General features: G+C 37.0%; 1 protein-coding gene across 8 annotated transcripts in view; it reads left to right on the top strand.

Annotated features, from left to right (window-relative positions):
• The first annotated feature begins 3811 nt into the window (after window positions 1–3811).
• Window positions 3812–20649, top strand: part of SH3GLB1 (SH3 domain containing GRB2 like, endophilin B1) — a 35051-nt gene continuing 18213 nt past the window's right edge. For 2 of the 8 annotated variants that reach the window (XM_047870457.1, XM_047870454.1), the window contains exons 1-4: window positions 3813–4197; window positions 14596–14737; window positions 17384–17512; window positions 19651–19784. In XM_047870457.1, the coding sequence (XP_047726413.1) occupies window positions 4126–4197; window positions 14596–14737; window positions 17384–17512; window positions 19651–19784 (477 nt within the window). In that variant the 5' untranslated portion in view covers window positions 3813–4125. Of the gene's footprint in view, window positions 4198–14595; window positions 14738–17383; window positions 17513–19650; window positions 19785–20649 lie in introns of all 8 variants that reach the window. The other 6 variants (XM_047870456.1, XM_047870453.1, XM_047870459.1 and 3 more) reach the window with 4 other exon arrangements.

Here is a 20649-nt window from a genome sequence, read left to right as displayed (position 1 = left end):
TTCAGAGACAGTGAAAAGGAGTTGATTAGGAAGAAGTAAAAGCATTTCTAGGCAGTTAAAGGTTCAACGGAAATAGGCAATCATGCATTGGTAGTAGCATCCACCTACAATGTTGTGCAATTTTCCCCTAACAACGCTTGACAGTTTGAGAGCATGAACAGAGAAAACATTCATCTGGGAACGTAGGCTGATGGGCCAGAAGGATGATGGGAACTGTGAGTTCTGGTGAGAGTTAAAAATCGGTAAATAGTAATGAGTCATGGGACTGTAGCCCTTGATGATAGTAAGAACACACTAAATGAGTAAAGGAATCAGAGAGGTCAAATGAGAGGCAATTTTGACCAAAATGAGATTTCTAAATTTAAGATTTCAAGATAGCAGAGTACAGGAAAAGTTTTGATAACAGAATCTTAATTGTTCTTCCTACCTGTCTTTGTCCCTCCCCAATTGATTAGCCACACTGCAAATATGTTATAAATTAAAAGCCTGATCATCTCTCCCCACCATCAAACCTCATCCTTCCAGATAAATTCAATCAAAAGCCAGCCTAAGAAGTCTTAATTATCACTATCACCTCTCTTACCCTACTAATACCCCCTTCCTCTCACTCTCACCCAATCCTACACAAACTTTTATACTTTATAGTTTTCAGACTGTGTTTTGCTTTGCAAATCATCTTTTAATCCATATTTCAACAACCTTCCCAAAATACTTGATTCTGGCATTTCTTGTTTCCTTACTTTTAATGATGGTTTCTTTGGGGGAAATTCTTTAGGCTACTCGCCCATTTTTGTGAAGGTTTATTTAGTTAAAACTAGATAGATAATGTAATTTACAGATACACTTAACCAGCCACACTGTATTATGTTATCATAAGCTGATGCAAATAATCAAAGGAAATCACTAATTTCAACTCTTCCAAGTTGAGAAGTTCCCATTATTCTCTTAAGATCCTCATTTACTATCTGTGACATGTGTCTATCTGATAAATGTAAAGTGAGAACACCAGTGTCAATCTATATTTTTTTAAAAACTTAGTGAAACAAATTTTTTTCTATTTGTTAGATAAAATACAAACCAACCTTCCAATATTTTTTCAGCACCCCAGTGGATCATATTGCACACCCCAATGAGGTACATATAAACCACCACTTTAGATGTCACTGGTCTAGGTATGAGGTAATGAACATCTTGTCAGCCACTAACAACAACAAAAAAATTTTAAATGCATATCATACTACCTACAATACCATTTTAATAAAGGTTTTATTTATTTTTTAAGCTAAAAATTTGGGGGAAGATTTCAGGTATTCAACACTTTGTATGATCTTAAAAACATCACTTTCATAATACTTTGTATTGGAATAAGAAGTTACTATAAGGAACAGATTAAAGAAAGCATTAAAAGGTAATCTAGAACCCTTACAGAAAGACCTACCATCCAAATTAGAATTCAAGTTACTAAGTACAGGCTGGAAGTGAACATTTAAGAGCACTTTGGATTCCTCCTAGGCATTTCATCACATTTTACTTATTCAATTTCTGTCCTAGGAATTATTTATAAACTCCCATGAGAGCAAGGGCTATCTGTCTTGTTGCCTACTATATTCCTAGCCACAAGAATAATGCCATGCGGCACAGAGTAGATATCCAAAAAACATTTACTGAATGAATGCATAAAATAATGAAGTGGTATAAATACGGATTAAGAAACTAATCAAAGAAAAGAGAACAGGGGCACATGGGTGTCTCTGTTGCTTAAGCTTCCAACTTCAGCTCAGGTCATGATCTCACCAGTTCATTGGTTTGGCCCCGTAGTGGGTTCTGCACTGACAGCTCAGAGCCTGAAGCCTGCTTCGAATTCTATGTCTTTCTGTCCCTCCCCTGCTTGTGCTCGCTCTCTCTCTCTCTCTCTCTCTCTCTCTCAAAGAGAAATAAACATTAAAAAAGAGAGAGAGAGAAAACAAAAAAAGTGCTGAACATTGAGTTTAAGGAATACCTGCATTAAAGCCATCAGAAGTGCCAGCAGAGTCGAATGGGAAAGTCTAGGAGGTACTGGGAAAGCCAGCAAACAATAAGGGCCTGGAAAGGGGTGTATTGCAGGGAAGGCACTGAATACAGTCACTGTGGAAGTCTGAGAAAAGGCCAATGAGTTTATCATGAACAGAACAGGCAACCTCAAGAATGCTGTTTAGGTATAGTTACAGAAATAGAAGTCAACTGCATTGAATCAGGCAGGAAATGGATAGTAAGTTAATACAGGCAACACACGAGTCTTATGAATTTGTGAAACAAGAGAAACAGTATTAAAACTCTAAAGGGCTCAACAAAAAGAAGTGACTTTTTTTCAAGTTAGGAAGATCTACATGTTTGAGGACAGGATTCAGAGTTTTTTCCTATAATGGTGGACACAGTTTTGTGATTTTAAACTAGAATGGACATAAATGATGGCAAACATATTTATTGTGAAGACAGACATCTGGAAAGAGAGAAAGTGCATTTCCACATAAAAACCTAAAATAGACAATAAATGAAAAACAGGATTCCTGATTACATATTTCCTTTTCCATATTTCTGGGAAAATAGGTTGAGATGAAATATACATGCAGCAATTTTGGTCTTGGAGACTCATTCTACTGGAGTTACCTTAGAAAGAAGTGGTTGTTTCTGTCACCACCACAGAGAATAAAAGAATACACATATTTATATGAATCTGCTGTTCTTTATGTCTTCAGGAACTAATCTTTCAGCCGTTAACAATAGCTACTGCTTCTCTGCTGCTTCAGTAAAACATGAGCTCATTTCATTGCCTGCTGGGCCTGTATTTTCCCAGCCCTAATGTAACAAAAGGATACAGTGACAAAAAAAAATAACATGGAGTGTTTTATTCTTGAAATACTGTCTCTCCCTCTGTGCTATCGCCTGTTTTAACTTAGTTCAAGCATAGGTCGTATCGTGAGAGGTGCTTTGGAAGTTACTTGGCATTATGGGCTTTTGAACAGATTTCACTTCATATTTTCATGTTATTAAAATTCCCCCACACTGAATGTTAAGGGTTAAGAGTTATTCCATCTCACTCACCATTTTATACTTCCTTGTGTCTCCCACCTGGCACTTTGTATCCCCCGTCACCGTACTTTGCACACAGTAGGCGGCTTGTGTTGCTCGAATAATCCAGCTTGGGCTTGCTGCCTTAAGGCACTCAAAACCCCCGCAGCAGCAAATAATTAATGGAGCTTCTGGTGGGGGTGAAGGGCCCGAAGATTGTCAAGTAACCCAACTGAGAGCTCCTTGAGACCAGGGACAGTTTTGTTCAGTACGGTATGTCAGTCCCTGATTCAGTCCTGGTACACAGAAGATTCTCAATAATCCTTAATGAACAACACACTCAGTGGGAACTATAAACTCAGCCCTGCTCAGCAAACGTAAATCGAGTGCCACCAGGCGTCAGGGATCAGCGGGGCGTGGCTGCTACAAGATGCTAAGGAGTTATCTGTTGGTTGTAATTTCATAATATCGTCATCTGTGCTACAATTTTCATATTTTCCCTTGAAACAAAACGGGGGATTTGGGTTGTCTCTGCTCTCAGTTTTCAGCGGCTAACCTGCAAACCAGGGGCCCCACGACTCACTACTCACTTCTGGGAGCTAACATGCCCCTCCCTCCGGTGGAGCTGGCCGAGCTTCCGGCGCGCCCCGCGACTGCGCCGCGGCGATCCAGAAGGGGTCGCTGTTCCCGCGACAACCTCTGAAAAGGCTCCACCCCGCGGCCGGCGGGGCTTCCTCCGTCCGGGACCCCGCCCCATACAGCTCATTACCAGTCCGTCAGTCTCCTTCAAGCTTTCGGCCGCCAGCGCCGACGCTAGCGCCAGACTCGGCGGAGCAGGCCCGACGTCTCGGCCGCCCCCGCCGCCACCCGGGCGCGCGGCCCGCCCGGCTCGTTCTCTCCCCTCGCCCCACCCTCTGGCTTCCCCCTCGCGGAAACGACAGCTGCTGCGGCGGGGCTGGCGCCGCCTCCCTCCACCTACCACGTCTGCCCCCGCCACTCTCGCCCGGTGCCCCAGCCCGGCCTCGGCGCCTCCCCGCTAAGTCAGCCGGCAGCTCCGCCCGGCTGCCGCCGCCCAGGATGAACATCATGGACTTCAACGTGAAGAAGCTGGCGGCGGACGCGGGCACCTTCCTCAGTCGTGCTGTGCAGGTACCGCGGTGGGGGGGAAAGGGTGGCGCCCGAGAGGGCCGAGGAGGGGCCGGGCCAGGCGGCGGCGCTCCCCGCACCCGACCACACGGACCGGCTGGCAGGCCTGCGGCCAGAGGCCTGGATGATGGGCGCGGCCTGGTGCCCCCTCCGGGCACGGCGGCGGTTTTCTGCCCCCTTCCAGTTCAACCGCCGCTTCCCCGGAAGCGAGGCGGGGTGGGGAGAGGGTGCGGAGCTTCCTCCGCCCCGGGAGGACACCTTGAATTCGGCTCCGGACCGAGAGACAGCACCGCCCGCCTTTCTGGCCCCACATCGCAGGGCTGGTGTGGCCGCCCTCCCGGGGAGGGCAAAGGCCCTGCTAGCCCGGCGCGGTAACGAGAGAGACGGGCCTTTCTTGCACCACCCCCACCCTTTCCTTTCGTCTCTCTCCCTCTCCTCGCCGAGTCCAAGGAGGAAGTTTCCTTTTCCTGCCCCTGAACCGAAAGAGCTGCCAACGCAGTTCCTTCCAGCCCTCTCTCTCCCTGAAAGGAAGGTCCCTGGGCTTAGGGCGGTCCGCGGGCGAAATGGAGATCGTCGGTTGGCGTCCATACTCTGCCAAGGCCTTGGGAAGCCTGGAGTTTGGGGGTTCCCACCTCGTTCTCAAAATGAGGAGCATCGGCAGCAGGACAAGGAGACGCTGGAGGGGAAGATTCGCGTTATGCGTGTTGTCAGAGTTGTTATATTTCAAATACACTGTAAGGGGGAAATTTAGCCGTCTTGCGGCATTCCGCATCAAGGAAGTGTCAGCACTCGGGAACTTGGACAGTTTTCCCCAGCTATCACCCACATTATGTCAACTCGGTTAAATCTATGAACAGATGTAAATTTCACCACATGAGTTATAAACAGTCTGGTGCTTAAATTAATGACATAGTCATAGCAACAACATTCCCTTTTGTAAAGAGAAAACAAAAATAATTTTCTAATACACATACCAAACTGATACTGAAATGTAAGTCAGTTGCACTGCCTTATTACTTTTCTCCTTTACCCCAGTTTCATTGGTGGAGTTGATCTTACATTGCATTATTCTTGGCAAGAGAATGGTAGAAGTCGAGCTAGGTAATAGCTGCCTATATTGTGAAAAAAAAAAAACTGTCAAACATATGCAAGGCATTTGACAGATTATCTACTGTCCTTTCTGTAACTTTGCCAGATAGATGCTGTTAACCCCTTTTATATATGAGGAAACAGCCTCGTAGAGGTTAAGTTACTTGTTTAACTTGCATGGCTAGTAAATAGCCAAGTGCTGCCTGATCTACTACTCATTGAAAGCTGCTTCTCTCTTCCAGAGTAGGCATTGCAGATATAGAATATAGAATGTTGCAGACTGGAGAGACTTTAAAGATCATCTAATACAATCTGAGCATTTCAATAACACTTAAGCAGATAATACTTAAGGCAGTGGGAAATTCCTTCTAGGCGTTGATTTCTAAGTTCCAAAATCTGCATGGTGAGTAATAAGCTAGCTGCCTTAACCCTTATCTCCTCCTCCTTCATTAAAATATAAGCTATAGATGGTTCATTTGGTCTGGATGGCTCGGTTAAGCGTCTGACTTCAGCTCAGGTCATGATCTCAGGTTTGGTGAGTTCGAGCCCCTCATAGGGCTCTGCCATCAGCGCCAAGCCTGCTTCGGATCCTCTGTCCCCCCTCTCTCTCTGCCCCTTCCCTGCTTGCTCTCTCTCAAAAATAAATAAACATTTTAAAAATAAAACATATGCTATTGTAAAGACATTGGTTAAAATGATTTATTGATTTAAATTAGCCTACTTCCGATAGTTAAAAGACAAGTGCGAGGAGAGTAAGTGGTTGAGAGTCTGAAATGACTTGATTTGTGAGACTTAATGTTGACTGAAAAGAGGCCTTCCATATTTTTTATTGCTGATTCCCAACGATTTTGTTTGCCGAGCAGAGATTTGGTGTTGTATTGCCACCCTTTTAAAGAGAGATGTATTTTCAGGTATAGAATCCACAGTGCTTAAATAAGACACATGTACTAGAATTTGATTGATTGATTGGTTGATTTTTAGAATTTGATTTAAATTGTTAGTAGACTTGATTTAAAAAATAAATTTAGGGGCGCCTGGGTGGCGCAGTTGGTTAAGCGTCCGACTTCAGCCAGGTCACGATCTCGCGGTCCGTGAGTTCGAGCCCCGCGTCGGGCTCTGGGCTGATGGCTCAGAGCCTGGAGCCTGTTTCCTATTCTGTGTCTCCCTCTCTCTCTGCCCCTCCCCCGTTCATGCTCTGTCTCTGTCTCAAAAATAAACGTTAAAAAAAATTTTTTTTTAAATAATAAAAAAATAAATCTAGCAAAGCTCTCAAAAGATGTACTTTTCAGATGGATTTTAATTGCTCATTGCTTCAAATCCTTTAGTTTTTAAATTCTGTCCTAATCTTAGCTATCAAGTTATTCTCAGTACTAAATACTTAAGTGCCTACTGCCGTGTCTGTCTTACACTACTATTTTGGACTCTGGTGATACACTGGTGAATAAAATCAGCAAAATACCTGTTCTCGTAGAGCTTATAATCTAGCAAAAGACAAATTAGTAAGTACATCAGATGGTGATGAAGAAAAAGGCCAGAAGTGATATGTTAATGGCGGGGATGGTGGTTTTTGCCAGGTTGTATAGATATATGATTCAGGACAAGTCTTTCCAACAGGATCAAATTCCAAGAGACCTCAAGGAAGTGACCATTCCAATTTTGTGGAGGAAAGGCATTTTAGGCAGAGGGAAAAAGTATGAAGACACTGAGGTTCTGGGTTACCAGGGTTATCAGTTAGGGAGCTGTGGCCATAGGATAGGCAAAAGGTGATATTGACTTAGGTGACAGTAATAGCAGGGAAGATTCAGAACCTATTCAGTATTGCTTCTCAAATTGGCTTGAGGCTAGGAGGGAAAGATGTGTTATGGATGACTATGAGGTTTTGGCTTGAGATTTACTGAGAAGGGAAAAATTTCAGGAGGAACAGACTCCTTAAATATTATCTTTTTCTATTAAGTCTGTATTTCTTAGAAATAGATTCTGAAATATTTATGTAGAAGCTATATTATATCTGAGGATTGCTTTAAAATATTCTAGAAGAGAAAAAGGGAGTAGTTGAAACAATGGCAGAATGTTCACAGTTATGAAGCTGAGTTTCAATATACTATTATACTTTTGAATGTTTGACCTTTTACACAGTACTATTTTTTTTAATTATGTAAGAAGAAAAAGATGATTCCAAAATGCAACATGTGAAACTTGGAATGCTGTGTAGTAATTTTCAACAAAAACACTGCTTTGTCATTTTGCTATTTAGTTAATAACTGAATTCCCAGTCTAAATTGAGTTGACATCAGTATAGTGCCAAGTGCCAAGTTTCATGCTAAGAATAGGGTAAGAGCTATGCCAGTTACTCATTATAAGTAATAAAAACAGTAGGAATGGAATTCAGCTTTCACATTTCTAAATAATAATTTCTATTCAAATCGAATTATACCTTAAGGAATAGGTCATACTCTTGGTGGCCAACTGCCATATCTTTTTTTCGTTGTACTTAAAAGTTTTCAGATTAAAAAGTAAACATTCCCTGTTTTAAAAAAGAGAGACTATTAAACATACAAATTGGTTTCATCACTCTACTCTCTTATAAAATCTGTTTATATGGGAGCACAGGGGTGGCTCAGTCGGTTAAGGGTCCAGCTGTTTGTTTCGGCTCAGGTCATGATCACAACAGTTTGAGTTCAAGCACTGCGTTGGGCTATATTTATATGCCTTGCCACTTTGAAAGAATATTAAGGTAAAATGTATAAATCAGTAGGAATACTTATTCCATTTGGGTGCTTTTGTTGTTCTTAACTCCCTCAAAATAATAGAATACAAAAGCATCAGGTAATTTATCCTCCATAAATTGTTCCTTTATTAGGGTCTTAAAAGCCATTTAGTCTTAGTATCTGTCTTTTCAGTCCAGACTCCTTAGTTGAGTATTACATACTCCTTTCTGGCCTTGTCTTTTTTTTTCACTCATGTATACACACTGTATTCCTATCAAATTATTTTTTAATTTCCAAAATATCTTGTACTTTTCTAACTGTAGACTTTTGTTCATACATTTAAATTCCTCTTCAGTGCCCTCCACCCTCTCTCTGTGTAGTCTTTTCCTTCCCTCTCATGAAACTTCAGTCCATCTCAGACCCCAAGAGCTTGATGTGAAATCTTGTGTCATTTTTCAATTCTGTATGATCATTTGGCTTTTTTTTTCTTCTAATGAAGGTCCTTGGAGCTGTAAAATTCTATTACTCTATGGCTTTCACATCTTTATAAGTTTGTATGTCCTAAGGAATCAACTCTGTTTCTTATTCCCATCTCACAATATCCAACATCGTTCTTTTATTTATATAATTTTAGGGGGTACCTGGGTGGTTCAGTTGGTTGAGCATCTCACTTTTGATTTCGGCTCAGCTCGTGATCCCAGGGTCGTGAACCTCCACTCAGCACGGAGCCTGCTTAAGATTCTCACTCCCTCTGCCCTCTCTCCTGCTCGTGCTCGCTCTCTGTCTCTCTCTCTCTCTCAAAAAGAAAGAAAGAAAAAAGTTTCTGTCATTTTAGTCAGGCAGGGTATCCATATTCAAAGTTTACTCTTTGAATCATTTAGTACGTTAAATAATTTGTTATTTTTATTAGCGTTTTTCTAACATTAAATCTGCTGAAGTTGAAGTTGACTAATGCCAGTCTAAAATTTTAAACTGTTTAATTTAACCTATATTTATTGAGTACCTTCTAGGTGCTTGGCATTGAAGTACAAAAGTAAAGGAGACCTGGTCTCTGCCCTCATAGACTTCATAGGCTAACCCCAATTTATCATAATTAAGTATTTCATTCTTTGTAGTAAATATCCATTTTGTGAAGTACTATTCTGTTACTTCACTTGATAAATGTTCCAAGTGGACACATTTTTACTTCAGAATTGATATTGAAGCAAAATTTTGCTCACCATCTTTAAAATAAGACCATTTTCTAAATGGTCACCATCTTTAAAATAAGACCGTTTCTAAAAAAATATTTTCAACTTAAATTACTTAGGAGTTTAATTTTCTAATATTTCCTTTGAACTGCCTACTGAAGTTACTGTATAAACTTCATGAATGCCAGCTATTTTCTGAGGGGGAAAAAAAAGTCTTTAAAATTTAGTTGCAAGCTTGGCTTTCATCTCCAGTTTAATTTAGCAAACAATGGTGTGTCTGAGCCTAGAGGTAAAGATGAATATGCTGCTGCCCTCAACTAACTTCTGTGAGATCCTATCTGGATGGAATTCTAACATGACCACTCACCCAAGCCCTTTTGAAATCCTGTTTCTTCTATAGAATATAAACTGCAACAACTTCACCATGTCTCTCAAATTCTACTAAATAAAACATGTCACATTCAAAGTCCATACATTTTCTGATTGTGTAAAAACTTTACATATTTAGTGTTACCCAAAACTTTTCACATCCTTTGGTGCTGTTGGTGTTAATTAACTGATAGAAGATGGTTGGTTAACCTGATGTTAATATAATCACCTATGAGCTTAGAACAGTAGTTCTCAGTCTTAGTTGCACTTAGAATTACCTCAGAAATCTTTACAGGCTGCATCTCAGTCTAGTTAAAGAAGAATCCTTGTGGTTGGATTTGGCATCATTGTTTTTGAAAGATTGCCCAGTTAATTCCAAAGAGCAGCCAAAATTGAGAATAAGTTGAGAAGGATCTAATTTTACAATTTACGAATTCATTATATTCAGAATTTGTGCTATACATTTTACCCTAAGAAGTTTAGATAACTTTTAAAATGTTACTTTACCCACTCAAAGAATTGATGGTTAGAGTTCATACTAAATAGATGTCTTTCATCATACAGTCTTTTTGCTTGTGCTTTTCTCTTTGTAGTAAAGCATGGTATAGAATCCTGTAGGCTAGATGCCTATCCTGTAGTAAAGAAAGGATCACAGTGTCTGGCATAATGTGGCTGACTCAAAGACAGTCCTTTCCTTAAAGAAATGTGTAAAGAAAATATGTAAAGAGAAGGGGATTGTTAAGCTTTCGGTTCTCATGTCATTTTACTATATTCCTAATGAAATCATTATGAAAGAATTGTACATCAAATTACATTTTAGAGAACATTGGATTTGGACTTACAGGACATATTCTGACTTTCATTGTAGGTTGTTTTCACAAAAGTTTTTATTAAATGGTACTGCTAAAAGTTCATTAAAATGCTTAAAATCAAACTATAGGGTTTTTTTTTTGTGGGTGTTTTTTGTTTTGTTTTGTTTTGTTTTGAGAGAGAGAATGTGTGGGGGGGAGGGCCAGAGGGAGAAGGAGAGAGAGAACCTTAAGCAAGCTCCATGTTCAGCACTGAGCCTGTTGTTGGACCAGATTTCACCATCATGACCTGAGCTGAAATCAAGAGCCAGACACTTAGCCTATTGAGCCACCCAGGTGCCCCTCAACTATTGTTTTTAACTAACAACTGGTTATCCTCAGAAGACTACAAACTTAGTAGTGATTTTGGACTTAAATATGTTGAAAACAAAAATTTTTTTATTTGTTTTAATGTTTATTTAAACATTTCTGTTTAAATTTTTGAGACAGAGAGAGCATGAATGGGGGAGGGTCAGAGAGAGAGGGAGACACAGAATCCGAAACAGCTCCAGACTGAGCTGTCAGCACAGAGCCCGACGCGGGACTCGAACTCACGGACCGTGAGATCATGACCTGAGCCGAAGTCAGATGCCTAACCGACTGAGCCACCCAGACACCCCGAAAACAAAAACTTTTTAAAGTAAAATTTTAAATTTTTTGTAATTAGGGAAAGGATTTTTTTTTTAATATTTATTTATCTTGAAAGAGAGTGAGCTAAAGAGGGACAGAGAGAGAGACAGAATACAAAGCACGTTCTAGGCTCTGAGCTATCAGCACAGAGCTCAGCACAAGGCTTGAACCCACAATCTGTGAGATCATGACCTGAGCCAAAGTTGGACGCCTAACCGACCGAGCCACCCAGGCGCCCCAGGAATTTTGTGTTTTCTTTGGGTTTTTTTGGAAAGAAAAGGTCTTCTGTCTGTCTCAGAAGGGTGCCATTATTATAATTTCATGTTTGTGTTTAACCAGCATTCTTAAGATCATAAAATCCTTGATGGCAAAAGAACTGTGTCATATGCTGATTCTTTATCTCACTTACAATAGAAGAAAATATATACCCCATAAATATCTTTATTAACAATTTAAAACGCCTAAATTTAACTGATGTAGCTCATTTTCTGTAAGCTTTCTTTAAAATATTTTAGAGAAAAATGTATGTATTAAATATACTGTATTGTTAACTTAGTATGTCATACTTGCTGATTAATGATAGAAAAAAAATCCTTAAGCCCCCACAGTAAAGTCATGGGAGTTACTGTGTCTTTTACAATTATAAGTTTGAGTAATAAAATATAAATGTATAATTTCAACCTAAATATATAACATTTGCAGTGTGTTTCTGTACTGGCACCTTCCTTTTTTTTTTTTTTTTTTTTTTTTTTTTGCTCATTCTAGATAGGATTAAAGTTAACCTTAAGTTGATGGTTATTGAATATCATGTAAGAAGCAGAGGTGCACTATAGGATACAGCTGACCAGAGTGCTACGAACAAAGACACAGAGGCAAGGAAAAACAGAATATATTCATATAATGGTAGAAGAAAATACTAATTTTTTAAAATCAGCAACTATTTACTGGAAGTCTTACAGTATAAAGAGACTGTGATTTAAACAGATGTGAGATTGAATCGCAACACTGACACGTTAGGCAAAATGTTCATCACTACAGTTGTGATTCTTATCTATGTGTTATAAGAGTTTATTTTGGTTTTGGGTTTTAGGTTTTTTTAGTATTTGGTATAAAATGCACAGCTTGGTATATGGCATTTTCTAATTTATCTTAAGCCCTGACACTGTTAAAAATACGGAAATATTTTCTAGAAGATTCATTAGCACCGCCTTTATACATGTTAGTTTTTTATAGAAGTCCTTAACAGGGGCGCCTGGGTCACTCAGTTGGTTGGGCATCTGACTTCCCTGTTAAGGACTTCTATAAAAAACTAACATGTATAAAGGCGGTGCTAATGAATCTTCTAGAAATGCAACTGGAAGATCAGTCATGAAAGGACTTTATACCCTTCCCTTAGATCTTTACATAGCCCATTTCTTATCATTTGCTCTTAGATCAGTTGTTACCTGTTCAGAGAAGCTGTTTCTCTAACCACCCACATCTCACACCTTTCAAACTCCTGTTCCCCATTCCAGGCCCAGGTTGCATATTTTTCTCCCTTTGAAGCCTTCCCTGATTCTCCTGCTTCTCCCTTTCCCTGCAGAATGAATTCTTCCTTCTTCTACACTCAAATTCATTAATTCACTCATTTAATTGTTCAGTCACTCAAAAAATAATAGGACCAACTTTGTCGGTCCTATATCCATTGTCTTTTTGTATCCTTATTATCGAATTGTTTACTTGTTTATTGTCTGTTCTATTAAAATGTAAGCTTCTAAGAGCAGAAACTTTGTTCTGGCTACTTAAACCCATGTGCTGAGAATAGTGCATGGCACTTATTAAGGTACTTAAAAATATTTGTTGAAGGAATGAATGCAATAAAGAAATACATATACTTATTAAGGTGCTAAGTTAAGAATTTTTCTCTATTGGTAGATCAGCCTTCATAGATCATGTTAACCTGGATGTATTTCCTCCTTTGTTTGCCTCCTATCGGTTGCTTTATCTGGGAGATAACCTATTTAACCATTAGAGGTAGACCTCGAACATGTAAAATTCTAACCTCTGTAGGAGGTCTGTAGCCTAGAATCTTTAGGGATTTGTAGAGAGAATACCAGAGTTCACTCTTAAGAGTGAAATTATAGTAGTTACCCAACTGACCGTGGCATCAGGGTTTTGACCTTTTGCCCAATGCAACTCCTATTCCTATCCTCAGTTACAGTACATTGCAAGGTTGTGGGCTTAGGCAGTAGCTTTGGAACTGCTATTTTCAGTTGCACTCACTGGGTCAGGGCTTGTCTATAAGCCAGTCTCAAAAAGACATAAGGCTTTACAAAAGCTATTGAAGCTTTTATTTCTAGCCCCTGAACAAGACCTTCAGTGGGGAGTTAACACCAGACTCTAAGAATAACATTCTAGAGGACCTTTCAGCTAAAAATGTTAACTGATAATCAACAGAAAGTATTAGGCCAATAAAAAGGATGCTGAAAGAAACAGATAATAAAACTCAGAAAAATGAAGTAGCAGAAGATATTTTAAGAGATGAAAAGGGGGAAAAAAGCATAGTAAACATTACATTGTTACCCAGAAGTGAGTCATGACTAATGAGTATAGAATTAGTGCTAGTGATATGCCTGTGTTAGGATGAGAGAAAGCCACATATTCTAGAAGAAAATTTTGCATGGTAAACAGCCTGAGTCATCACTTCTTCCCCCCCCCCCAAGTCGTCACTGCTAGTGTTCAATTGAAAGTCTTCAGAAGTGCCCATAAAATGCACATGGAAATCTTTTTACCTCTTTGTTCTTGAGTGGGCAATGCTGCTTTTCCTCAAAAACCACCACATTCAAGATAGTAAAAATTGATATGCTGACTATATTTAACTACATTTTATGATCTTTAAAACCTGCCTCCACAGTATGAATAAGATATGCCCCAAAAGTTAGTCTATAGATCAATTGTTGTAACATATCCTGAAGAAACAAATAGTAGTTTCCCAGAACATCCCATTAAAGCGTATTTAACTGGAGGTGATTAAAGTGCCATTAATACAAAGCCACGTTAACATAAGCAGCCCTTTTTAAATTCAAAATAATAATTACCAGACACTGAACAAAGTGATTTACGTACATACTCTTACTTAATTCTCAAAGCACTGTACGATATGTATCATCTCTCTTTTATGATAGTAGATACCTAAGAAAAAATTCAGAAGCTTGCTCAGGTCACACAATTAGCAGTGCAGCCGGAATCTGAATTCAGCACAATGGACTCAAAATTCTTACTCCTTACCACTATGCTATCCTACCTTTATATGTAAGAAATACTTATATAACAGGCAGTATGCTAGATTTTCTCTAGAATTCACACCATACATTTTTAGCAGAACTGAGGATATACGTTAATCTTAAGAGAGGGTCCAGATTAAGAGGTATGGATAAATTTCTATAGGGGCAAAAAAGCACTCAGTGCAATGGTTTGCAAACAATTATTTGTATGTTTGGGAGTGTCTGGATTTGAGTTTTTAATTACTGATATAGGTTCCTAAAATGTGTTTGAGGTATATTTAATTTTTTTTATAATTAATAACAGTTCACAGAAGAAAAGCTTGGCCAGGCAGAGAAGACAGAATTGGATGCTCACTTAGAGAATCTTCTTAGCAAAGCTGAATGTACCAAAATATGGACAGAAAAAATAATGAAACAAACTGAAGTGTTATTGCAGCCAAATCCAAGTAAGAAACTTTTTACCTTTGTCTACCTTATTGACTAATCTCATTAAAGGGTACTGTTAGAAGGGTTTTTTTTTAATATAAACAAACAAACAAAAAAGGTTTTGATAGCTATTAGAAAACAGAAGTTTTTGGTTTGTGGCTTTAGGGTCTATGGGTTTGTGTGTTGTGCTTTTGGTGAAGAAGAGGGTGCTAAACACCTCTTTGTGTACCCTCTGACAACTGGACTAACATCGTGTTTTTCATGCCTTCGTAGAATCCTCTTGAAAACTCAATTTCAGGGAGTGACTTTTAATTTTAAGAGTTAGGAAGGCTGTGAAAAAAAATTAACCTTTTTTTTTATATATATACAGGGGAATTGTCCCTAAATAATTAAGGAAAAATTATGTGAAAACTTAGTTACCAATTATTTATGTTTATGTTAAGTTTTATATTTTTACATAAATTATTCCCTTTGATTTTCAGACAACTCTAAGGTTTCAGATCACCAATCTCAGTAATCTTTCAGATAAGGTGTACAACAATTGTTTATTAATTGCAAATCACATTGTATTTTATACAGTGTAGCTTAGCCAGTTAGAAGTGGAAATTGAACTTGAATTTGGTGTATTGACACCCAGTCTTTTCACTGTGAGCTTTATACAACAGTGAAGAACAAAGCAGCAAATGTTTTCATTCCCCTTTGCCCCAGTATTGTGACCATGTTGTGAAATTCCATAAGCTTACTTTTAGGTACTAACTTCCAAGGTTTAAACTTTATTGCTATTCTGTGAACCTGAAGCACTACACAAAATATTGGTAATTTTGTACATTTTACTTGAACTGTGGTGACCTTCTGAAACAGGCCTTTCACACTTTGAAGCCTGTGGTCTTTGAACACCAAGTGGTATTTCTTACTCATTTAAGGCTACTTAAATTATATACCATGGCATCTTAAAAAAGTAGTAGATATTTTGCCTTTTGTTCCTTGCTCTGTCCAGAGCTCCTCACATAAGTAGTCTATTCTATATGTTTTTCTGAATGGCAGACAAACTCATACACAACTGGCAAACGGGAATTTCATCAGCATAAAGTTACAGTGGCTCATATAGTACAATTTTACATTAGTGTTTTAAGTCTGAAGTAGTAAACAAAAATTGGGTTTTTTGTTTGTGCTCTGACTATAAAGTTACATAGATTATGAGTGGTCAGGCACAAACTTCATTTTACTCTAAACCCTGTTAATTTGGGGGTACAATTTTCCAGAACCTAGAGTTTTTCAGAAATATTTATTGCATTATAGCAGAATTGCCCGCAGATTTTTTTAAGATTTTATTATGATCCATTGATGCCCTAATGAAATGAACATTTAGTTTAAACATACCAAATGTTTTATTAACTGAATGAAATCAACATAGGATTCAACTTTGAACTTTTGACCAAATAGAAATGCAACAAAGCTAAGAATCCCTCTCACAGTCAGAAAATGAAATTCTGAAATGTAGTTAACATCTTTTAAATGGTTATGTTTTGGACTGACTCATTAGGGTTTTAACCAATTTAAAGGTTTTAAAAGTCCTGCTTAAAAACTTCTGACGCTGCTCCAGAGTCTACCACAAAAGCAAGTATTATTCCAGCAGCCTATTTTATGTATTGTAATTAATGCTTATGCTGGCTCCTGAAGTGTTTGTTTTATTGGTTTAGTTCATTTTTTAAATTTTCAGTGCACTGTGTGAAGAAGCTTCCACTTGTGGAGGAATTATCTGAGTTGCTTAGAAGGGACCTATTTATTTTAGCTTCTCTTTGGATTGTAAGTTTGATTCATAGTTCATCATTATTTCTAGAAACTGACTTTTTCTCATTTGTCTCTAAAATACCTCACTATTGGGTGACAGTATAGGTGTGAATGTCTTGTACATTACACTAACCAAGTGTTTATATTCAGATTTTACTGATTTTTTTTTCCTTTCCATGTACACTAGCCTTCTATTATTGCTTTTAACCTATTTTGTATTTTAACCTTAATGTTAATGTGAATACATGCTGAGAGATATATCTTGTACTTTAAGCAAAATTAAATAAAATTAAGCCAAGATACCATATTGCTAATCTCTGTCTGTGGCTGTTCCATGCCTAGATTGTTCTATTCCTTAAATTCCCATGCCTATATTTAGATTCTAGGAAAGAGAGAAAGCATGCGAGCAAGCAAAAGCATGTAAAGGGTATTAGAAGTATGTGACTCTTTAGTTCTTATAGGTGCCTTATCTCTATATTTTCATAGCTGGAAATCCCTGGTTTTGAAATTGAAATGAACATGTATTCAAAGTTAAAAATTAGACTGTGTATGAGTGGGACAAAGGCAACTTCATTAGGTATTAAGTGAATAACCAACTCTTTTAAAATCTCATAGAATACTCATTGTATAATAGTTTTACTTTAAGTATTTTTGTGCCAAAATATTTTACCATATTTTTAAAGTATAAGTTTCTTTGAGCTATATAATACTGCAACATAAAAATTAAAAATTCTGTTAAGATATGTACTTAGAAGCATGCTAATTTCATGTTTATTTTACAGAGTGATAAATGGCTTAGAGGGGAAAAAAACAATAAGTCTTTTAAGTAGTTTTGCTTTTTTGAAATCATTGATAGTTTTAAACCTTTCTCCTAGATGCCAGGATAGAAGAATTTGTTTATGAGAAACTGGATAGAAAAGCTCCAAGTCGTATAAACAACCCAGAACTTTTGGGACAATATATGATTGATGCAGGGACTGAGTTTGGCCCAGGAACAGCTTATGGTAAGCAAAAGGCAAAAAGATCTGCTAAGTTAATAACTTTCCTTTTAGATTTTTTTACTACTTAGAGACATCATTAACATTTGCCAAATATTAGTAGACTCAATTTTAACTTCAAATTTTTTATGTTTCAATTTCAGATAAAGTGAGAAATAACAGGTGACCAGTAAATATGTACAATTCAATGTAATGTTTTTAGTATATATTATTCTGAGAATTCACATTAATCTTTTTAGATCTAAAAAGTTGAATGAATTAATTCCTTACTGGTACTGCCATTGAACCTTGCAACCTCTGTTACAGTACTTCTTTTGATATATTGTAATTTTGTTTACATATGTCTTCTCTAGATGATTTCTTTAAAGCTTTCTTGAGAGCTTATTGATGATTTCTGTAATAAAATGCCTGGCACATAGTGTTTGAACACATCACTAGTGCTTTCATTACACAATGATGTTGGTACCACAAAAATGTTAACAATGATTATCTCTGGATAACTATTTGGATTACATGTTTGGATTACATTTCATTCTATTTTCTTCATGTAATTCAAATTTTCTATCATCATGCTTTATAGTTATGTCAGCTTTGCTGGTTGCTGTACTGACTTTTTAAATGTATAACTCTGAAGCTCATTATCCCTCAAATCTAATTTTCTCAGAATATAAGACTATTTCAGATTTCTATAGCATCTTTTCCTATTGTTCATGGCTAAAAATTCTCTTTATTAAGACTTCTGCAAGAAATTGGTCTTTATGTGGGTATGAAATGGTAGGTAAATGATTTTCCTCATATAGTACTGATTTATAAAATAGTTACTAAATTCTGGAGCAAAATGAACTTAAAGTTTTAGTAGTTACCTTTATGTCAGAAGGAAATATCCTAAATACTGTATAATGAATGGCATTAATCCATTGACTGTTAGATATGCAACTGAAACTTTTACATTGTGGTTTTCAAAATGTACTTCTTTCAGAAGTCTGAAAATGCTTAAAATTTTTATAGTTCTATTTCTAAATTTTAACTATTTTACAAAAATTTTACACATTAAACAGATTTTTTTGTGCCTGCTTGTGTCAGATGCAATTAGATGCTGGGGGTCATAAAGGGCATCCAGCCCTTACCTTCGTCAAGCTGAAGGCCTAGTGGGACATGAACATTCAAAAGGAACATTTTTTCCTTTTTTAATCCACTTAGTTTGTTTTTACCCATAGTAATTCTATTAATCACTCTACCCTGATCATTGGAATTGGACTTTGTGAATCTATTTATTAGTAATTGATAGTAGCTAACAATTGAGTATTTCAGGCATTGGGCTTAACACTGCACAACATATTATTTCTGTAAATCTTCAGTTATATCCTATTTACAATATAAATTATCTCCATTTTGAAGACAAAGAAACTGAGTCTTAGATTACATAATTCATCCATAATCCTACATCTAATAATTCAAATGGAGATATGTATCCAGACATGGCTCTCTTAACTACTGTGTTATATTATCCTCCTTGCCAATCAGATCTGATCTCATGCTAACATGGAGGAATCAAGATCCATAGAATTAAAAGTTATTAGAGGTAGACCTGGGAGTAGAACCTTGGTCTTGTGGTTCCCTTTCATTTGCTCGATTTTCCACTGTACTTGTCCTATTTAAACATTAAGGTATATGTGTTACAAAACATGGCTTTTTCTTTAACCTAAGATGCAAATTTATACTATTATTTAGAGATACTTGAGGCCCATGCATTAATATAGAAACAGAAGACAAATTTTGACTTATTAAAATATTTTAAGCATTAATGCTTTTCTAAACATACCTCCACTGTTTGAGCTATGACCATAAATACTTTTTAGTATATTTATTCTCTTGTGTTCCATTGGTTGAATTGATACAATTAACTATGGTATGATAAGGACTTCACCTTTGTCATTTTTATTTAGATATTTATAGTCTTAAATTTACCTTTTAAAATAAAACTAACTACAGTTAATTCTATTTTATTTTTTACTTAAGTAAAGAAGTGACAACTAACTTTAAAGCAGATCAAATTGCTGATTTTATTTTCTGACATTACCAGAAAATGGTAAAAAAAGAAAAAAAAAACACAAAAAACCAAACAACACTTTTTTCCTTTGCAGGTAATGCCCTTATTAAATGTGGAGAAACACAAAAACGAATTGGAACAGCAGACAGAGAGCTGATTCAAACATCAGCCTTAAATTTTCTCACTCCTTTAAGAAACTTTATAGAAGGAGATTACAAAACAATTGCTGTGAGTTGGAAAATGTTCCCTTTTTTTAGTACAATATTAAGATATATAATTCCAGTTTTTAATGAATAATTTACCCTCTTATTGATCATGTAGATGTAGCAGATTAGAAAATTTAAATAATCTAGCTAGGTGCATATCCAGCAGAACACAAACCTAACCAAAATAAAGGACTCTTAAAGATATGTACTCTATTTTTGTGTCCCTGTAGTGTTATTGAGATTACTTTACATCAATTCTTGTCCATTACCAGCATTAAAGTTTGTAGAGAAGTTCCTGGAATTATTATAAAAATATGGTACAAAATATCACGATAGTATAGACATGTAACTATTCATTTAAACTGGAAGCAAAAAAACCTAATTATTGGAAGCTATATTTCTGGTTGTTCGACTTCCTGTTTTTTGCATCCCTAGAAGCCTCTTACCTTCTCTTCACACAGCTATGTTTTATTGCCAAAGAAATAAATATCACCTTCCCAAGCCTAGTATTATTTTTTGTTTGTTTGTTTCAGTGATGGAGAGTGGAGATCTAGGTGGATTTTTTTCCTAAGATTTTTGCAAGATTATTCTTTATTGTAAATACTACTTTAAACTTTAATTTGCAGATTTCTTATTACAATTTATTTCAGAAACTCAGTATGTTTACAATGAATTTGTCTGGGTAAAAAGTATTTCACCTGAGACAAAAGAAAAGCTACCAAGTTGAAAGATGATTTAAAAGATTAAATTGTCAATAGGATGAAATTTGATATATGAAATCTGGAATTCCACTTTGGAGTAGTAGAACTGCATTCACTGCTATGGCACATTAAGTGAACCTGCATAGTTCTTAAAGTAGATCACTTAAGGTATCAAGAAACTTTGCC

The sequence above is a fragment of the Prionailurus viverrinus genome, chromosome C1 (genome assembly GCF_022837055.1).
Source record: "Prionailurus viverrinus isolate Anna chromosome C1, UM_Priviv_1.0, whole genome shotgun sequence".
Lineage (NCBI taxonomy): Eukaryota > Metazoa > Chordata > Mammalia > Carnivora > Felidae > Prionailurus > Prionailurus viverrinus.
This window is presented reverse-complemented; position numbering and strand designations above follow the sequence as displayed.